Source organism: Onychostruthus taczanowskii, unplaced genomic scaffold (assembly GCF_017590055.1).
Source record: "Onychostruthus taczanowskii isolate IOZ18803 unplaced genomic scaffold, ASM1759005v1 scaffold101, whole genome shotgun sequence".
Classification (NCBI taxonomy): domain Eukaryota; kingdom Metazoa; phylum Chordata; class Aves; order Passeriformes; family Passeridae; genus Onychostruthus; species Onychostruthus taczanowskii.
Genome location: NW_024496638.1, coordinates 1032492 through 1050063, shown reverse-complemented (window position 1 = coordinate 1050063; position 17572 = coordinate 1032492). Strand labels below are relative to the sequence as shown.

Here is a 17572-nt window from a genome sequence, read left to right as displayed (position 1 = left end):
AATGGAAGGAATAGAGAGCACTGGGAGTCTCTACACATCTCTTTCCCCACTTGTCCTACCTCTATTTTTGACCTGGCTCCGCTGCTCCACTGTTAGAAATCCTGCATGGCATTTGACACCATCTTACAGAGCTCTTGAGACTCATGTGGAAAAATGATTTAAAGATAACACATTAACTTTTGAGGAATACCAGAACTCTCTAGGAGGCTCTTCAAACAGTTTTCCTTCTGTAGCATCCTTTACTGGGCAGCCTGATATCTCACACATCCCTTATCTCAGCAGCCGTTGGTTTTCTAATATCCTAACATTGGTGTGGCCATCCAAACCCTCCTGTTTTGTTACACTGAGACCTAGATATCTATATGTACAGATATAGATATAATATCATGATTGAGCTGCACAGATCACATACTTCCAATAGGCACAGCCTCTTAAAAAAGGCACAATTACAGCAAATTTAGGGATTCCAATTTTAGTGGAGCCTGAGAAAAGTTAGCAGAGGGTGCCTCAGATAATGCTGATCAAACTGCAGTAGAAATAAACCCCACCATAAACGTGGTGGTTTCCTATATCTCATTTAAACCTCAGTTTTTCTTCTCCAATACTTCAGCTCCGAGTTGCTCAGGAAGGAAAATGTGGCACTGACACAGCACAGTTGAAGAGTCTCAGTCACACTCAGGGTCCAGCTGCAGCAGCCACAGTGATTTCAGAAACAACATATGTCTGTTCAAAGAAGGGGTGATCAACTCCAGAACAACAAAAAGATCCAGCCCCATCAAATCACAAGACCAGGGCACAGTTTTCCAAATCCCATTTACAGTATTGCAGGTCTTTAACAAGGCAAAATGTTTTTCCTGGTTCTAATCCAGTCCAAACAGGTGTTAGTTAATATAAAAACTGTAATCTGCACAGTGAGAAGGCCAGACAGCATGATCACATAAACCTCTTCCTGTTTTGTCATCTATGACCTATAAAACTGAAACAGAGGTGACTGAGCAAACCTCAGGTCAGAGATAAATTCAAAAGTACTATTTCCTTTTTACAACCCCTCAGCCAAATACAACTCCTTAACTAATTCTAACTTCCCTTGTGTCCCAAAGACATCCTGGTATAGGATCAGGCACCAGGCTGAATCAGAAAGCAGATTCCTGAGGGATGGGTCATCTGCTGACCATTTCCAGTGCTTCCAAGGGGAGCTACTGGGATCAGAAGGATCCAGCTGCCAGGCTGAACAACATTGTGGGTTTCACTCACAGGGACTGACTGAAAATCATGATTGGAAGTTCCAGTTTGGCTGAAATATTAGTTCAGAATTGCAGCATTTGAGGGGTTTGGGGTACTTGCACTGCTGTCTGCTCCAAACTTGACCCTTGGCTGCATAGCGAGCTTAATGGCACTACACTTTTATGGAGATCACCAGAATTTTGAGGACAGTACAATCCACTAAATTAGCTTTTGTAAAGGAAGGAATTAACCTTATTAATTTGATAACTTGTTTGTTATACAAAAGTACATTCCATTTTTGTCCCTGTCAGAGACACTGTTCCCTGGCATCCTCAAATCACTTTTTCTACTTGTGTTTTATGCCTTTATTTCTTTTTTTAATTCCATTACTTGTACTAGTTCTGTACATGGCCTCTGATTTTATTTCCCTGTACAGTCCCTCAGGGGGGTCAAGACAGTGAAAACTATTAAAAAAAAAAAAAAAACAAAAACACCACGAGGTAAAAAGCCAGTACTAGTGAAATGATGGTGTTTTAGAGTGGCCAAAACCCTTGAAGGGCTTGGGAAAGGTTTCTGACCCGACTCTGAGGAAACAGCTCTGATGACAGGAATGCTGCTGAAAGCAGCACATTCCAGCTGCTGGATACAATGGTCCCAGTCTGGAAGGTGCAGAGAAGGTTGGAGACATTTCTGCTGAGGAGCAGCCAGTGGACTGGCAGCTGGCTGGAAGCCAGATTCGGGGGAGGCAGGAGCTGCAGGCCCTGGAAACACTTCCAGCCATTTGGATCTGGGCATAAAGATTGGGGCAAGGCTCACACAGAGAAATTCCCCCCTTCCTTTCCCCTCCCAGGCACCTGCAGGGGATGTGCCAGTGTGACCTGCAGCCACTGCTCAGCCCAGAGCTCTACCTGAGACCAAAAGTAGCTCAAGGGCACTGGAAGCAGCCTGGGATCCCTCCAGGGGGTTATTTTTGGCTCAAGTGCCAGGCTCTTCTGGTTCAGTCTGTAAAATAAAGCCTAGGAGGAGTAGCTGTGGCAGTCATTTCCTACCTGGCAGGTGGCAAGGACACGCTGCAGGCTGGTCTCCAAAAGCAGGCCAGAGCATTCTGCAATCAGCTGTACTTAAAGCAACACTTACACATGGCACCAGCTCTCTCCTCACCTTCCTGCTCAGAATTTCAAGTAAGCCTCAGAAATGGCCACACACCACAGAACTTGCACATCTCAGCCTGCAGTCCTTACTATACACACAGAATACACCCAAGTTCAAAGACCAAGAGTGACCAGCTTCTGAAAATGAAATTTAAACTTTGAAATAAAGCAAATTACTCTACGGTTTTGCACCAACGCACACACAGAAATAACTAACTTGCGATCAAAGGGAAAAGGAAAAGCATGTTAAGTTTTTCAAGCTCTGCCCTACATTTCAGTATGTAATTACATTAACACACAATTCCCAGTTTTCCAATTTGTTTGCTGCCACATAGCAAGACTGAGTACAGGAAATTCTATTTCTTGCAACCATTCAGAGGAAAACAGAGAAATAATAGCAACAGATTTATTTCATACCAACCAGCATTTGTTTGCTTGTAACTCAGCCTAAACACCATTAATGCAAAGAGGTGTTTTTCTATGAACACAGAAATAATTATTCGTTTAGCACAGATATTTGAAAGAAATTGCAAAAGGAACACAGGATTATGATATTCTACCACACAATGTGCATTTAAAACGTGGGAAATCCACACCTCAGTGGTTTTGCCATCCAGATTACATAGATATCATTCTTTTTCCACGTTAAATGCTCACTAACATTTGAAACAGGTAATGTTACTCCCAAATGACAACTGCACCGGGCTACAATAGATGTTTCTGTCCCTTTTGCTTCTATTAAATAACAAGTGATAAAAATAGAACAAGTCACTGCACGCTGCTGACAGTTTTGTAGATTTTCCTTTTGCTTTGCTGCCTTCTCCTCTTTCTTCTCTTATCTGTCTCAATCTGATTTCCCTCAGCTCAAGGAGTATTCTGCAGGCATTGGATTGATGAAAATCAAAATTACTGAACCATTCCCCAAAGCCAAATAAATAAGTAAACAAACAGAATATTCCTTGGGCTGGCCAGCATTTAATAGCAACACTTGCAGCTGAAAAACCAAGATTGCTGACCTCAATCACTCTCATCTAATTAACAAAAATTAGTTAGAAAAGCAATTCTACCACAAACCAGCTAATATCCTCATGTTCTGAAATACCTGTTCTGCTTATTCCACAATAAAATACACATTCCTTATGTTTACAGTCACAATGCCAGTTTAAAAACCCACATTTTTACTCATACTCGAAAAATGTTTAATTTCAAAGCAATTTCTCTATGTGGAATATGTCTACAGACTGTATTAGCAGATTTTCAAAATTATCAAAATAAAAACACCCATGTGAAAGCACAGACAAACCATCACACACACACATCTCTCTGCATAATTATAGAGGAATACAGGAACTCTGACTTGAAGCCTAGCAACAGTATCCAAGTATTGGTTACTCTGCTAATCAACTACCAAAAACTCACACACCAGCTCAATGTGCTTCATTTTCCTAAAGCAAACAAAAAACCAGACTAAAGAATCCTATCACTCCTGGCTCCAGAGCTGCTGAAGGACGAGATGCACAATAGAAAACAAACCTTGTTCACTTGAAGAAGAACAACCCATGTCATTTAGTCCGTCTGAAAATTCATCCCATCACAAAGAACCAAGGCAAAAGAGAGATTTAAAAATAGGTTATCCAAGTCAAAGGATTATCAGCTTGCAACATACTTAATATCTGCATATCTGTATCTAATGAAAGCTTCAAAATTCTTACATATATGATTGGGTTTTGTATCTCCATCCTATAGAAGCCATAGTAAATTCTGTACAGCAAATTCTTCCTAAATCTGCTGTGCTCATTTACTCACAGACAGCTGCAGGCTGGATGAAAACAATCAGGGATTAACTTTTCTATTCATCACATCTTTTAATCCATTACTTTCTCTTAGTTTGCAATAAATAAATACATAAAATTAAATAAATTATAAATGTGCTATTGTTAGTTAAAAGAAAAAAGTTTAAAAGGGACACTATTATTATTAAATATTTTTAATGGTGTGCAACTGCTGTACATCAGGAGTATGTATAAGGCCTTCCTCAAAGCAGAAAAGAAGATGCAACAATAGTCACTGAGGTGGAATACACTTCTGGATCCCAAATACTTCCAAAATAGCCAGTAATTAAGCTACTCTGGTGCTGTTATTATTCCTAAAAAAAAAACCCTAATTTGGGGGCATGATGAATTGAAATAATCTGAGAAGCCACACTAAGCATTTCATACTGCTTGTAAAACCAGTTTCTAAGTACCTTATGGTAATAGGGTTTCTTGCTTTATGAAAAATACTATTGTAATTTGTTTCAAATAGGATTACTTTTTAAATGATATGGCAATTTCCACTCACCTTTCAAACATCTGCCATGAAAACAAAAGGGATTCCTTCATAAAAGATAAATACAATGAAATCTGGATCTTGTTTTTAATCCTTTATGGGCATCTCTTTTTTTCTGTCCTTGGATTCTGTTATCTTTTCTGTTTCATTCAGTCTTACAAAACAGCCTCAGCCCAGTCCAGAGTAAGAACTTTCCTGGTAGAATCAGCCAGGGGGGTTTTACTGGACTAAAGCCACAGGAACCCCTTGCAAGGCTTTTCCTTTATACGTTTATTCACATTACTCCATGGGACATTATTCTCACCTTTTTTTGTTCTAAAATATTTTTTATATTTTTCTTCTCTTTCCAGAACAGCTGGAAGTCTTACAAATATTGCAAAGAAGCTAATTTTATATATGCCTAATTTTCACATCTATCTGATGTGAAAGTGATTTACAATTAAATTAAAAGAAGGAAGAACAATCTTGGTGGGATTTGATCTGTAGGACAAAGGTTTAGTGGCACAGATGTAAATCAGAATTTTCTATTTCTAAAGTAGAGTCTAAATTACAAAATGCAAAGAGACGGGGATTATTAAATGAACTTAAAATAATAACAAGTTTTAATGAACTGGTTCGATATCAAAATTCAGAATCTAACCAAAAATACACATTCTGAGAGATAATTCATTAAAAGTTTCTCAAGAGACTTGATAGTATGTATTGTCCTCATCTTCCTGAGGATACTTCCCAAGCTCTTCACTATTCCTTCCTCCTCTGCTGCCTCTAAGCAGGTGCATTACTCAAGTGATAAATTTTGGAATACATCCAAAATTATAGGAACACAGTGGGTAACCAGACAAGCACAAGAAGCAAAAGCCAGCTTGCTGAAGCTGAAATGCTGACATCACTCTGCACATTCATCATCACAGCAGCTCTCAGGTTTTCTGCTCAGGATTTGGTTCTTTGCTTTACTCTTCTTTTCTTTTTTTTTTTTTTTCCACTGGGACACACTCCAAAGATGGACATTTCAATAACTTCATTTTTCATAAGTAATAAAACTTAAAGGACAAATGTCCAACTCAATTAAATTAGGTGGGAGGAAATAACATAATGTAATATTTACTCTTTAAGAAAAATCTATTAATTTAAACAGTCATGCTCAATCTATCATCTTGCAAAAATTGCAAGTGAATAATGGAAGTACCAATATTTCTAATTTTCAGTGGCAAAAATGGAGGCATCAGAAAAATTTAGAGAATCTTCCCATAGAAAGTATTTTCTAAGCATTTTTCTAGAAATAACCAAATCCTACAAGTCAGAAAAAACCCCCATTACCCATATGTAGCTATAAACAACAATAAGATGCCCAACCTAATAAGAATAACGTGTTCATTTTTAGTTCATGCTTTACAGATTATTAATAAATACAGAGTGATGAAGAATTCTTACATGGAAAGAAACTATCCTCTTATCCCAGGGATAAGAGGGGAAAAAAAAAACCCTTCCACACTGTATCTGAACTTTTACGCAGAAGTTATAACTTTGGTGCATTTTGCCCTCAGTTTTCTCAGTGCACACTGCAAGAGCTGAAAGTGCTACAAGAACTTACATTACCACAGAACCTTCAATCATATCCCTGCAGATCATATGCAACAAGGAAGGGAAAGGGAAAGTAGTCCTTAATCCACATCCTTAGTTTTATATTTCATGTGAGCTGGCCTAATTTCCCATATAAATGAAGTACTCAAGTCAGAGATTTGCCTCGCTGAGTTAAATCAGTGCAGGCAACTACACAGAGCCTCCTGCTGCAAAAGAAATGCCTTTTTTTGTTCAACTTCAGGTTATTTCTGTGGAACTTCAATTAACTTGAATGAAAGCATTTTAACCCATTTTGTTAAACTGTATTAGGCTTCACTGGTATTAAACTGGCCTTTTTTTTAATGACAAATCTCTCTGCATTAAAAGATCTGGAAAGAGCCTCCAATTTTTTGTCAGGGGCCCTTAAGGCCCTTAATCCCACCAAATTCAGTGAGAGGGAATGCCTTCATGGATATGGGGAGTTGGCTTCTACTATATATTCATTTAATTATAGAGAAGCATCTTTCTCCATTTGCATCTTTTGACCAATTGTTCCTATTTGGGAGCTGCTTTAGGCGAGGCCAAAACAATCTGCAAGAGCCAATCTGCCTCTTCCAGGGAAGTGGATGTGTATTTACTTTATTACAAACTGACTGATTTATACTTAGAAAGCACCTACCACTTATCACATTTTCCTTTACAGAGTATATTTTCGAAAACATTTCAGCTTTTTTCCCATCTGCATTTTTTTAGAAGAGTTACTTTTCAAACCTCCCTGAAAAGTCAGCAGACCTGTGGTTGTATCTCACATAGAATCAGTTTTAACATCTTTGCAAAATTCTGGCATAAACAACTTATTTTCAGAGTCTGTAAATATTTTTCTTACCAATATCAGCTTCTCTGTGATTCTTGATGTATTCAGCAAGCTCAAAATTTCCCGCTATTATAGCCACCTAAAGGGTTGAAAAATAGGCACAATTATGTGTTGTCATCACTTGCTAAGAAGGAAAACATGTTACATCACTGGCAAACATCAGGTAAAGAGATTTTCATTTCACTAAGTGGAGTGATTCTATTTCTTTCATTCTGCAATACATTGGTCTGAAACACCAATACTACACTGAAACAGCAAGAAATGAGATCTTAATCTGTTTGTAAGAGCACTGCCAGTCCCCCAGCTGCCCATTTCCCAGGAATGCTGGGATGGTGGCAGCCTCAGGAGGCTGCTGGAAGAGCTGCTGCTCTTCACATGTTGGCAGTCCAACGCATAGTGAACATTAAGCACAGCATCCCCAAAGCTCTGGGAGCTGCACTGGTGTGTGGGGAATGCTGCAGGAGAGACACACTGAAAATAATATCTCCCTTTAATTGCTCCTTCCTCGCTCCTTACCTGTGCAATAAAAACAGGAGCTGAAACGCAAAGTACACAAGAGAGCCAAGGACCAAGAGCTACCAGTATTCAGGTACCACGAAGGCACCAAAAATCACACCGAAAGAGAGACTGGCAAAGTTTATGCATATGTATAGAGTTTAAAACATCTAAATACATTGAGTTCTAAAATAACAATTTTCTTTTTCATTTATTTCCTGGTTGTTGAACACAGATCTGAATTCTCATTTCAATAGACTTAAAAAAAAATAACATCTCCAACAGGTGTGAGGGAAGCAATTCAGTTTTGCCATTACTGGTTTCTCCCTTTTTCTTCTCCTCTTTTTGCCCTCAATATCAAGGAATTGTTTTTTTCTGGCCCCATTTTGCAGTTCTGACAGATCCTGTTCTCCAGTGGCACTGCAGATTTCCTGATGTATGTGCAGGACATAAGTTGGGCTCGTCTTTCTCATAGAAACTTCTGCATCTACATGGTGCAGATTAAAAAAATTTTTAAAAAATCTTGCTGTAGGATTCTCTTGGATATAGGACTGTATCCAAAAGAGTCAGCCATGAGAAATTATTAAAAACTCAATGCAAATTTGAGCTGATCACCAAAAAAAATTATTTGCTGGATTGTGCCTCTCCACATATGAAGAATGATGCAAAGGAAGGCTTAAATGTTGCAATGGTCTTAGGGAGTGTATGAAGTACAGTTAATGCCAGCAATATCTTTGAATGCAACAAGCATAAGATCATGTTTCTGCACTCAGCCTAGGAAATTGAATAGGCAATTTTATTTACCATAACCAAAACAAACTAATCTGGAAAACCCTGACATTGAAGACAAGCTGTGCCTGCCCCACCCCTGGCAGTGTCCAAGACCATGTTGGATGGGGTTTGGAGCAACCTGGGATAGTGGAAGGTGTCGCTGCCCATGCCAAGGAGTGGATCTGGGTGGCTTTAAGGTCCTTGCCAGCTCAAACTGTTGTGGGATTCTGTGATCAGTGAGGTTGGACACAAGCAGGTTAATGCACTAACACCTCAACACCATCTAAAACCATCCAGCTTAAAATTACTATTTTAAACACTGGTAAGCCAACCTTTATTCCAGAAGCCCCTCCAGACAGAAACAGTTTCTCGGAACAGAAAACACATCAGAATCTGGCCCCCAGCCTCCTCTGTGCGGCCCTGAAGTGCAGCTCATGAGTCTCCCTGGCAAACAGCACTAGGAAACAAACAGCAGAGCTGTACTAATCCTCTCTCTTTAACTTGCAACTCTGCAGCCTGGCTGGCTCCAGGTTCATAACAGCAACATTTGTGTGCATCTCTGAGGTTTCCTCTGCATTGTGAGCAAGTGGTAAAACTTCTCTCTGATGTTAACCCTAATTAGCAGTAAAATTCCAGCAATGGTGGGGGGAATTCAGCAGTGACAGGCAGCTTGCTAGACAGGAGCCATGGCACTCAAATGAAAGAATTTTTCATACCTAGTAGATTTTAAACCTCAAGTATAAACATGCCTTTCAAGTGATAAACACATTTTATTACTTGGAAAAAAAAAAAAAATATATATATGTACATTTCCAGATAACTAAGAGACAGCTTGACAGGGAATTGTTCCCATATTTGCTTCTGAACCAAGCAGCAGATTCAGCAAGCTCGAGGAACCATTTTTCTCAATTTAATTCCCTTCAATGTGCTAAAAACGGTATGTAAAATCCTTAAAGCAAAATGAAGGAAAGATAAGATCTAAGGAAAGCAAGGAAAAGTTAAAAAGTACAAATATTTCTTGGCATAACATCAATGCACTTCACTTGAATTTGATGGGTAAAATGTGTGGGAGAAAGTGAAGTCAGAGCAAAATCAGAAAGACACAAAATTATACTCATTCAATTTGTACAGTTACAAACCACAAAGCATGGAAACTTCAGCCCTTTTTCCATACAAATGTGTCTTAAACCAAAATTTCAGTGTGTTCACGTGAAAATGTAAATGGGAATACACTAGGAGAAGTGAATGGTCTTCATGAGATCCAGAGCTGGAACCAAATAAAAGTGGTAGAAATTCTCTCCTTGATCAAGTACCTAAATAAGAGACCAACTGAAATTCTATATTTGTACTAAATTTCTTTTTACTTTAGAAGAAAATAGTAATACAGCGCCTTGGCAGAAAATACTAGAGTTTGATTCTCTCCATGCTTCATAATTTACATAGTTTTAAATAGCCATAGTTTGCTTTTCAGGATGTTCTGTAGACAAGTGCTAGATTTAAAATTAAGAGGTTATGGCAGGAAAGAAGGTTTTGTTTGAGGTTTCTTTTGATCACAAGACATCTCCTCTTGGCAGTGAAAAAGTAGCACAGCCAGCAAAACTGCAGCGAAAGTTTGCTTCCAGTTCCAGTAGGAACTGGATTCCAGTCATCAAAATGCATCACGTGCATGTTTACAGACATGAAAGATAACCATGAAAGGCTGGAGGTAGCACTTTACAACTAGAGGCTATCTACCCACTCTGTTATGCTGAAGCTTCAAAAATTGCAGCTTTTCTAAAACTGCATATGCAGCAGTCTTGCCATAATTCAGGTTCTTTCATTCCTGCCACAAATGTCCTTTCATGTCATCCTTTCAACATTTATCTCACATCAAAAGTCTGTGTGTCCTCAGTCACATTATTCTGCAAACCTGATAAAACCTGGTTCTGCATCTTGTACAAAATAAAAACATCACTCAAACACAATTTGCACGAAAACCTGCTTTATTCTTTGCCATGATTTTAAAGGATGTCTTTACTTTGCATCCAGAATCAGAAAGAGTTCACCTGCAGGGTCCCAGCATGGTGTCAATCAAAGCCCAGCAGAAAAGCCTGACTCAGTAATTCAGTGCTTTTAAACCCAAACCAGGATCTTTGTCTGCTGCAGACATTTGGTTGGGAGCCCTGCCACATTCTACTGTACAGAGAGTAGAAATTATCTTGTTGGGGTTTTTGTAATCAGCATTAGAGGCAATTTTATATGAACGACAGTAACCAAAGTGAATCACTTATCAGCTCCCTCCCAAGCTTAATTGACCCCACTAAGGCTGTTAATACGGGTACCTAATTATTACCAAATTACCTTTGAAAACACACAGGTCTGGCCTGGGTAAGTCTGCCACAGGGAAGCAAGCAGAGAGTTAAGCTAAGCAGGAAGATGGATCTTGGTAGGAGGCAACAGATATAAAATAAAAAGAGAGGATAAAACCATGCTGCTGGACAGTGGTACCTCCTCCAATTCCCACAATGATGTGTCTCCAGCATGACAAAACTTAATGGAGTGCCCAAAACAGGTCCTAGCTGGGACACCCTGAAGCACAAAGCCACAGGGTGAACAACTCACTGGAGCAGAACCAGGAGCTGGCTGTCACTCAGTGTGTGTAACAGGGAGCTTGACCAGAAAGATTGTGTTTACAGAGACATTTCCTGTGCCCGGGGAGAAGCAGATCTGTCACAGACACCCCAGTGTCTCACTTGCTGTCTCACAGACAGATGTTTCTTTCAAGTGATGCAGGGTTCCAGGGCCTCGCTGTTTGCCATGGCAGGCAGTGCCAGATGCTCTCCTGCCAAGGCAAGGGGAGGAAGGGAAGGAGTTTTATTGACACTTGGCCAGTTGCTACGGGTGGTAACCAAGGGACAGCTCAGCCAAGTGGAAACCTGAATAAATGAAGCAGCTGCAAGGCAGGGACTGGGAGGGAGCAGGCAGGAGGTGGGAGCATCCCAGCACTCCTACTCCAGCACTGGGCAAGGAGTGACACTGTCAACACTGGCACCTTCACAAGTGGGTCTCAGGGACCTCTCCTGACAGGTCATTCTCAGCCCTGGCTTTCTGATATTCGCAGTCAGAAACAATTCCTCTGGAAAAAGGCACTGTTTAAGTTGCCTTTCAGGAGTAAATTCAGAAATTAAATATTTGAGGCATCAGGTACCACTTTTTCTGAATCACTTTCCCCAAAGAAACAGTTTAAATCATGGCAAAGAAAAGTACTTTGTGTAAACAGTAAAACTGGCCAGATATCCTGTTACAGGTTTCAGTGTGACAGAGTTTCACAGTGTTTTCAGACTCTGCATCAGACAGAAGTAGCACTGACTCACCACAATCTCTCTGTTTAGCCGTATAAATGCAGTTCTAAAGATACCAATTTACTTACATTCAAGTATTTACATTTTTATGGGGATTAATGCAGTTTTTTGTTACTTTTGGGAAACTAGAAGTTGTATTTACACTTTACCTGGCACTAACCTTTCACAACTGATATTTTCCTGCTCTTGAAATGTATCACAGGTAGCAATTATATTAAATTAGAGCATGATTTTGTAGCCTGTTAACAAATACAATTTCAGAGCTTTATGGGCTAGCCCCTGAAAGGCAAACACCACGGCTAAATTACATTACCACTCTTGAGAGCAAACTACTCCACCCTAGGAGAAACAGAAAAAAAGACAAAAACTGAAGCTGTCCCCTCTCAAATCAAGACAATGAACTTTGACAAACTGTGTGTGGGACTGAAGAGAGCCTCTTAGTCCATTTATGTTCCACTCAGTCCAGGCTTCTGCATATCTGCTGCACATGCTTACATTTGAGAGACCCAAAGCTCTGAAATGCAGAGCCTTTGAAGGGAGCTGTGGGAGCTGCAGGGTTGTAGCTGCCATTCACAGTGAGCACATAAAACATCACCACTCACCACCTGCTTTTTCTCCCCCTGCTCTTCTCTTCCAGACATATTCCCTTTCCTGAGGAAAGTGCACTTAATTATTCTTTCCTACAGGGCTGATGTTTCACCCTTCTCTTGTCTCTGCCAGCCAGCAGTGTTTATTGAATAATGGCTTTTTCAGATAGCTTGGATTGGCAGTAAGTTCAGGCATGGTGCTGTACATTAAAGGAGGTAACTCCAGCCCAGAACAAAATGTGAATTACATCAGTGCAAATGCAGGTGGACAGACAGGGCACTGAGGTAAATCTTCCCTACACGTTCCTGGTTCAGTGGGAACCACAAGAATGAGGTCACACAACCCTGTGAATGAGACTGTAACCATCAGACTCCAGAAACTGCCTTCCACTTCAACCACAGGCTCACAAAACCATAAATTATTTCTCATTCCAGCAAGGATTATATAATTTTACCAATGAAAAAACACCACTCAAGCAGTCACAGCCATCACACAACAGGATTGACTATCAGCAGAGGCACACGAGAAATTAACACAAGGGAATTTAGAAGGAAGCAATGCGATCACTTCCTTAATTAAAAGATTTTCAGAAATGCTCTTCCACATATCATAATGAGGATGTGTTTGCTTAGTATTAAAAATATATTTCAATATACATTTCAATAACCACAGCTTTTGGAGACTGACACCTCTTTAATTTGATACAAAAATCCAATGGTGTTTACTGTGGGGCAATGGAAATGTAACATAGCTAAACTTCAATTTTCTACTGTGTGCTCTGGAAAGAAAAGCTCTCCCTAATAAAGCCAAGAGGTACTTGGAGTCTAAAGCCACTTTGAATTTAGTCCCAGCACACCATCAAGCCCACAGCAGTCATCCCCAAGGACATCAGGAAGTTAAATTTAGGTTAAGTGCCTGTTCCCATGCGTGCCCATTAGGACACAGCAGCGGGAGGCTCCATCCCTGATAAATGGTGACACAAAAGCACACCCAGCAGACTCAAACAAATCCCATCCTAAATGGATCTGCATTAGCTGCTCTTGTGTAGTGTGCGGATTTTATAACTCTCTCGGCGGGACAGATGGAGTTCAGTTTGGAAAAGCAGGAAGCAATCTGTGTTCCAAATTTCTTTTCCATAGGTGTGGGATGGAAATGTATCGATCACCCACTGTTGGTTCCTTATGCAATTCCAGGAGCCTGCACTTGCAGAGATGTTTATTGATTCAAAGAGCACCACAAGTACCTGGAACTCAGTGTCCTTAGGAAAGGCATTCTCTTGTAACACCTGAGCAAAACGTGAAAATGTGGAAAACATTGTTCTGAGCTCAAATCACAACGCAGACCTCAGGTGTTTTCCATCAGAATGTTAAAAATTCCAAATGGGTCTTTCTCTGAACCAGCTGGAAAATCCTACACAATTGCCACAGCCATTGTAACCTAACACAGAACCGCTGGACAATCAAATTCCTTATTTCACTTTGCAAAAATCAAAGGGCAAAGTTTCACCCCACATTTTCTAGTTCCATGAATTTCAGTTGATTTTCGATTTTGAGCCTACGACACAGCAAAATAAAAGTAGCAGAAGCTTCTTGATTCACCTCATTAAAAAATAAAACCAAATGCTTGATTAATATTCTATTAATATCACTAATTCCCTGTCTTTATCTAACAGTGCTGCTGAATACATAGAATATTAATGACATAAAACATGACCTCAAGGAGATACATATTCTTGCCTTATGGAGACACACATTTACACTCCAAAACTACATTAAAAATAATCAATTCTGAAGCTGAGAATAATACATCTATTTAGAAATCTGTCAGAAGCAAATCACTACTTTAAGAAGTTTATGGTTGTGCAGTATTTTGTACATTTAATAAAACAATGCTTTTATTGAAAATAGATCAAAACTGAAAGGTTTTATTTTATAAAATAAAATAAATTTTATCCATTTGAAGTTCCCTTTCAGGTGTAACATTTTCAAATTTGGGCAAAACTCACTGATGTAAGGTAAGACAGAATAAAGAAAAGGTTAAAATTGAATTTGTTTTCTTTAAATAACAGCCAGCAAAGGTTTATATTAATTGCAGAAATAACCCACATTCTCTACCAGGACAATAAAATTCTGACAATTTTCCTAAATTACTTTATAGTAATGTTATGAAGAAATACAAGTAAAAAAAATCATATTCAGCATTTTCCTGCATGCTTCTTTCCTGGACAGAAGAGAACTCTTAACATTTTTAATTATATCATGTAATACAAGCTCAATATTATGCATTTTGAAAAGAACTAACTGTGTATATTAATAGATCTGATGTCCAGTAGATGGCAAAATATCAGCAACCACCACCTTTAATCTTGGCACTTGATTCATTCAAACCCCAAAGTAAATTTTTTTCTTTTTGTTTCCAATATCCACTTTCTATTTCATTGGAGAGCAGGATTAGCTTTACCTTTTGGATGTTTTCTGTCTATTATCTGCTTGAAAGACAATTTCATCTTCGTCAGCTCTCGATACAACAAAGGACAATAATGTTACTGTCCTTTAAATAGTCCTTTGAAGACAGTTTCTTCACCACTGAATTTTTTTTTTCCTCCAAGAGCATTCTGCTGCTACTGTTCCCAAATTTGCCAGCACATGTTAGCATACTGTGTACTAAAATCCCTTAGCAACAATATCTTAGTGTCTAACATTTCCCTTCTTCCAACTATGATTCATGGAGCCATCTGTAGTCAGATATTGACATGCAGCATCCTAAAATAGGCACCTTACATTTGCTCAACAACTAGTTTTAGCATCTGAAAATATAAATTGTGGGGAGAGGGCCAATATTTCTGTGAGGCTCCTCAGCATTCCCCGGATCATTTCAGCACTGTTTAAACAAAGGCTCGCCACGAGCGCTTCGCCTCGATATTGAGGGCAAAGTATTCCCGCTTTTCCAAATGACAGCTCTGCTTACGTAATCCTCTGAGCAATCCCAGGCTTCCCTGGTGAGGACCACCTCACACTGCTACTCAGGCTGTTTTTAATAGTAATCAAAGACTAGGTTTTCAAGCTCCAAGATCTGAGCGTTCTTCACACCCTTGGAAGCCTCAGGCTCATGGGAAGCATCCCACGATAGGTGGGACAAGGTCAGTGTCCCAGCTGGGTGAAGACAAAGGGACTTCTGCTGTAGGAAATGCAACAATATCACACACTCAGGAAGAAAATTTACAACCACAGCTTCCCAAGCACTGCTTTTGCCTCCCAAAACTCTTACCAAGCTTGCCCTCAGAAAATACATCCTCTTCTTTTCAGCTGCAGCAAGTTAACTCTTAGCAGCAAAGACTTTGCACAACCCAAGTTATTTGTGGCAATGCGCTGTGCAGTTCTGTACAACTTAAAAGAATTTTGCTGTACTAAAAATGTTAATTAAACAGGAACAGGAAATGTTAATTGAAAAGAATCATATTCAGCAGAATACATTATATAGGAAGAGTTGATAGTATAGCTTTGGAACTGTCTCAAGAGTGAGGAACATACTTTCACCCCAGCGAAATCAGTGGGATTTCATCCACTTCAAAGGAACCGAAATTTTACCCTAAATACTTTTCAGCAATTAATATTTTAAAAACAAGCAAACACACAACAACATGCAGCCAAATACAGCTGGACTTTATAAAAAAAAAAAAAAGTACAGTGCAAGCATAACAGTGCTGGCACATTTTCCTTGCTAAAATGCTGGGTTTGCTTTCAAGAGATTTGACAGCCCCCATGGGTCTTCTGGAATACACTCAGTAGCCATGAAGCTGTGCCAGGGCTGAGCGAATTCCAGTCAGAACATGGGGAAGGCAATCACTCTGAATGACCTCTTTTCTGTCTCTTATGTCCTGCAGCACTGTTTTAGCAGGACTGGACAACACCTAAAATGCCTGCAAGCATCTTTGCTCATTTTCCAGTCTTCCTTACTAAGATTTAAAAGGCAGAACCTGTGTTTTATTCTCTACTGTCCTTTCACGAACACACACAACTGCGTTCTTAGAATCTAATCACTCTTATTCATGAAATAGCCTGAATGACTGAATACCTCCAGATTAAACTGGAGGACACCTGCGTGGACACCAAGATAAAAAACGTAACTCCCTTCCTCACAACATGGGAGCAAATCGCTTCTAAATCATCTCCTCCCCAGGCTTTGAAATGCAAACTTAACTCCTAGGACAAAAGGAGTCGTTGTTATGCAAGAACCAGCTTGACAGGAAGTGTTGAACTGAATACACCAGCAAGTCGAGCAGAGTTACAAGGAAACATGTCAGGAAGCCTAAAAAGGAACACGCAGGCAAATCCATCCCAGGCACAACTTCACTGCTTCACGACGTTCTTTTATTTCCTCCTATTTCTTGCAATGAGAAGTAACTCAGATTTTTAATTTATCCTACTTTGTACAAGCTGTATTGAGCCTCCTCCATGGTCACTGCATCTATTGGGAAATGTTACGTTTCTATCTATTTTAAAAGTAGAGGAAAAAGCCTTCCATCTTCTTCCTGCTTCTCTGCTGAAATGCCACCCAGCAAGTTATCCTCAAGCAAGATGCATTTTCCTACACTCGAGTTTTAATAATTAAAACAGAGCAGAAAAAGCCAAGTGTGATACACACACATTACAATTACAGACTCATTCCTCAGGAAAATCCAGCTCAAGCTGGAAAGAGCCATCAAAAGCCAGTTATTACATAATCCTTATTACTGCTACATGGGCGAGCAGCGGTTCCAAAGGAGTGTTTACTGAAAGCAGATAAAGCCAGGTTGCAGCATCACATGAATCAGATAAGACACAGCCAGCAACAAAATTGACTTAATTTTCTTCATCCCCTCCAATAATATGCTAAATCAAAAAGCCATGAAATGCAATCTTCTCCAGCTGAACTCTCCTAGAAAAAGGCTGAGAAAGTGTGCTATTTGCTAGGTTTTGTTTTCCTTCGTGCTACAGGAAACATTGGGCTGTGCAGAGAATTCAGCTCAAGGGTTTACAGGTCTACTGCTGTAGAGTGAAATCTTCCACCTTGCCAGGCAGCCTTACCTCATGGAAAAGCCAAAACCCACCACGTTAGCAGCTTCTTCCCTGAACACTTTCAGAAAAAAAAGTCTTCCTACTCACAGCAGACAGACACTTCCCACTATTTCACAGCAGAAATTTTCAGGGATTCAGTTCTGCAAACACTTAATAATATAGTGTTGCTTCAACTGCTAAACC

General features: G+C 39.6%; 1 protein-coding gene across 1 annotated transcript in view; it reads right to left on the bottom strand.

Moving 5' to 3' along the window:
* The window catches only part of SHANK2 (SH3 and multiple ankyrin repeat domains 2), a 242700-nt gene that overhangs the window by 204219 nt on the left and 20909 nt on the right, over positions 1–17572 (bottom strand). The window contains exon 9 of the mRNA XM_041411608.1: positions 7150–7216. Within this exon, the coding sequence (XP_041267542.1) occupies positions 7150–7216 (67 nt within the window). The remainder of the gene's footprint in view (positions 1–7149; positions 7217–17572) is intronic.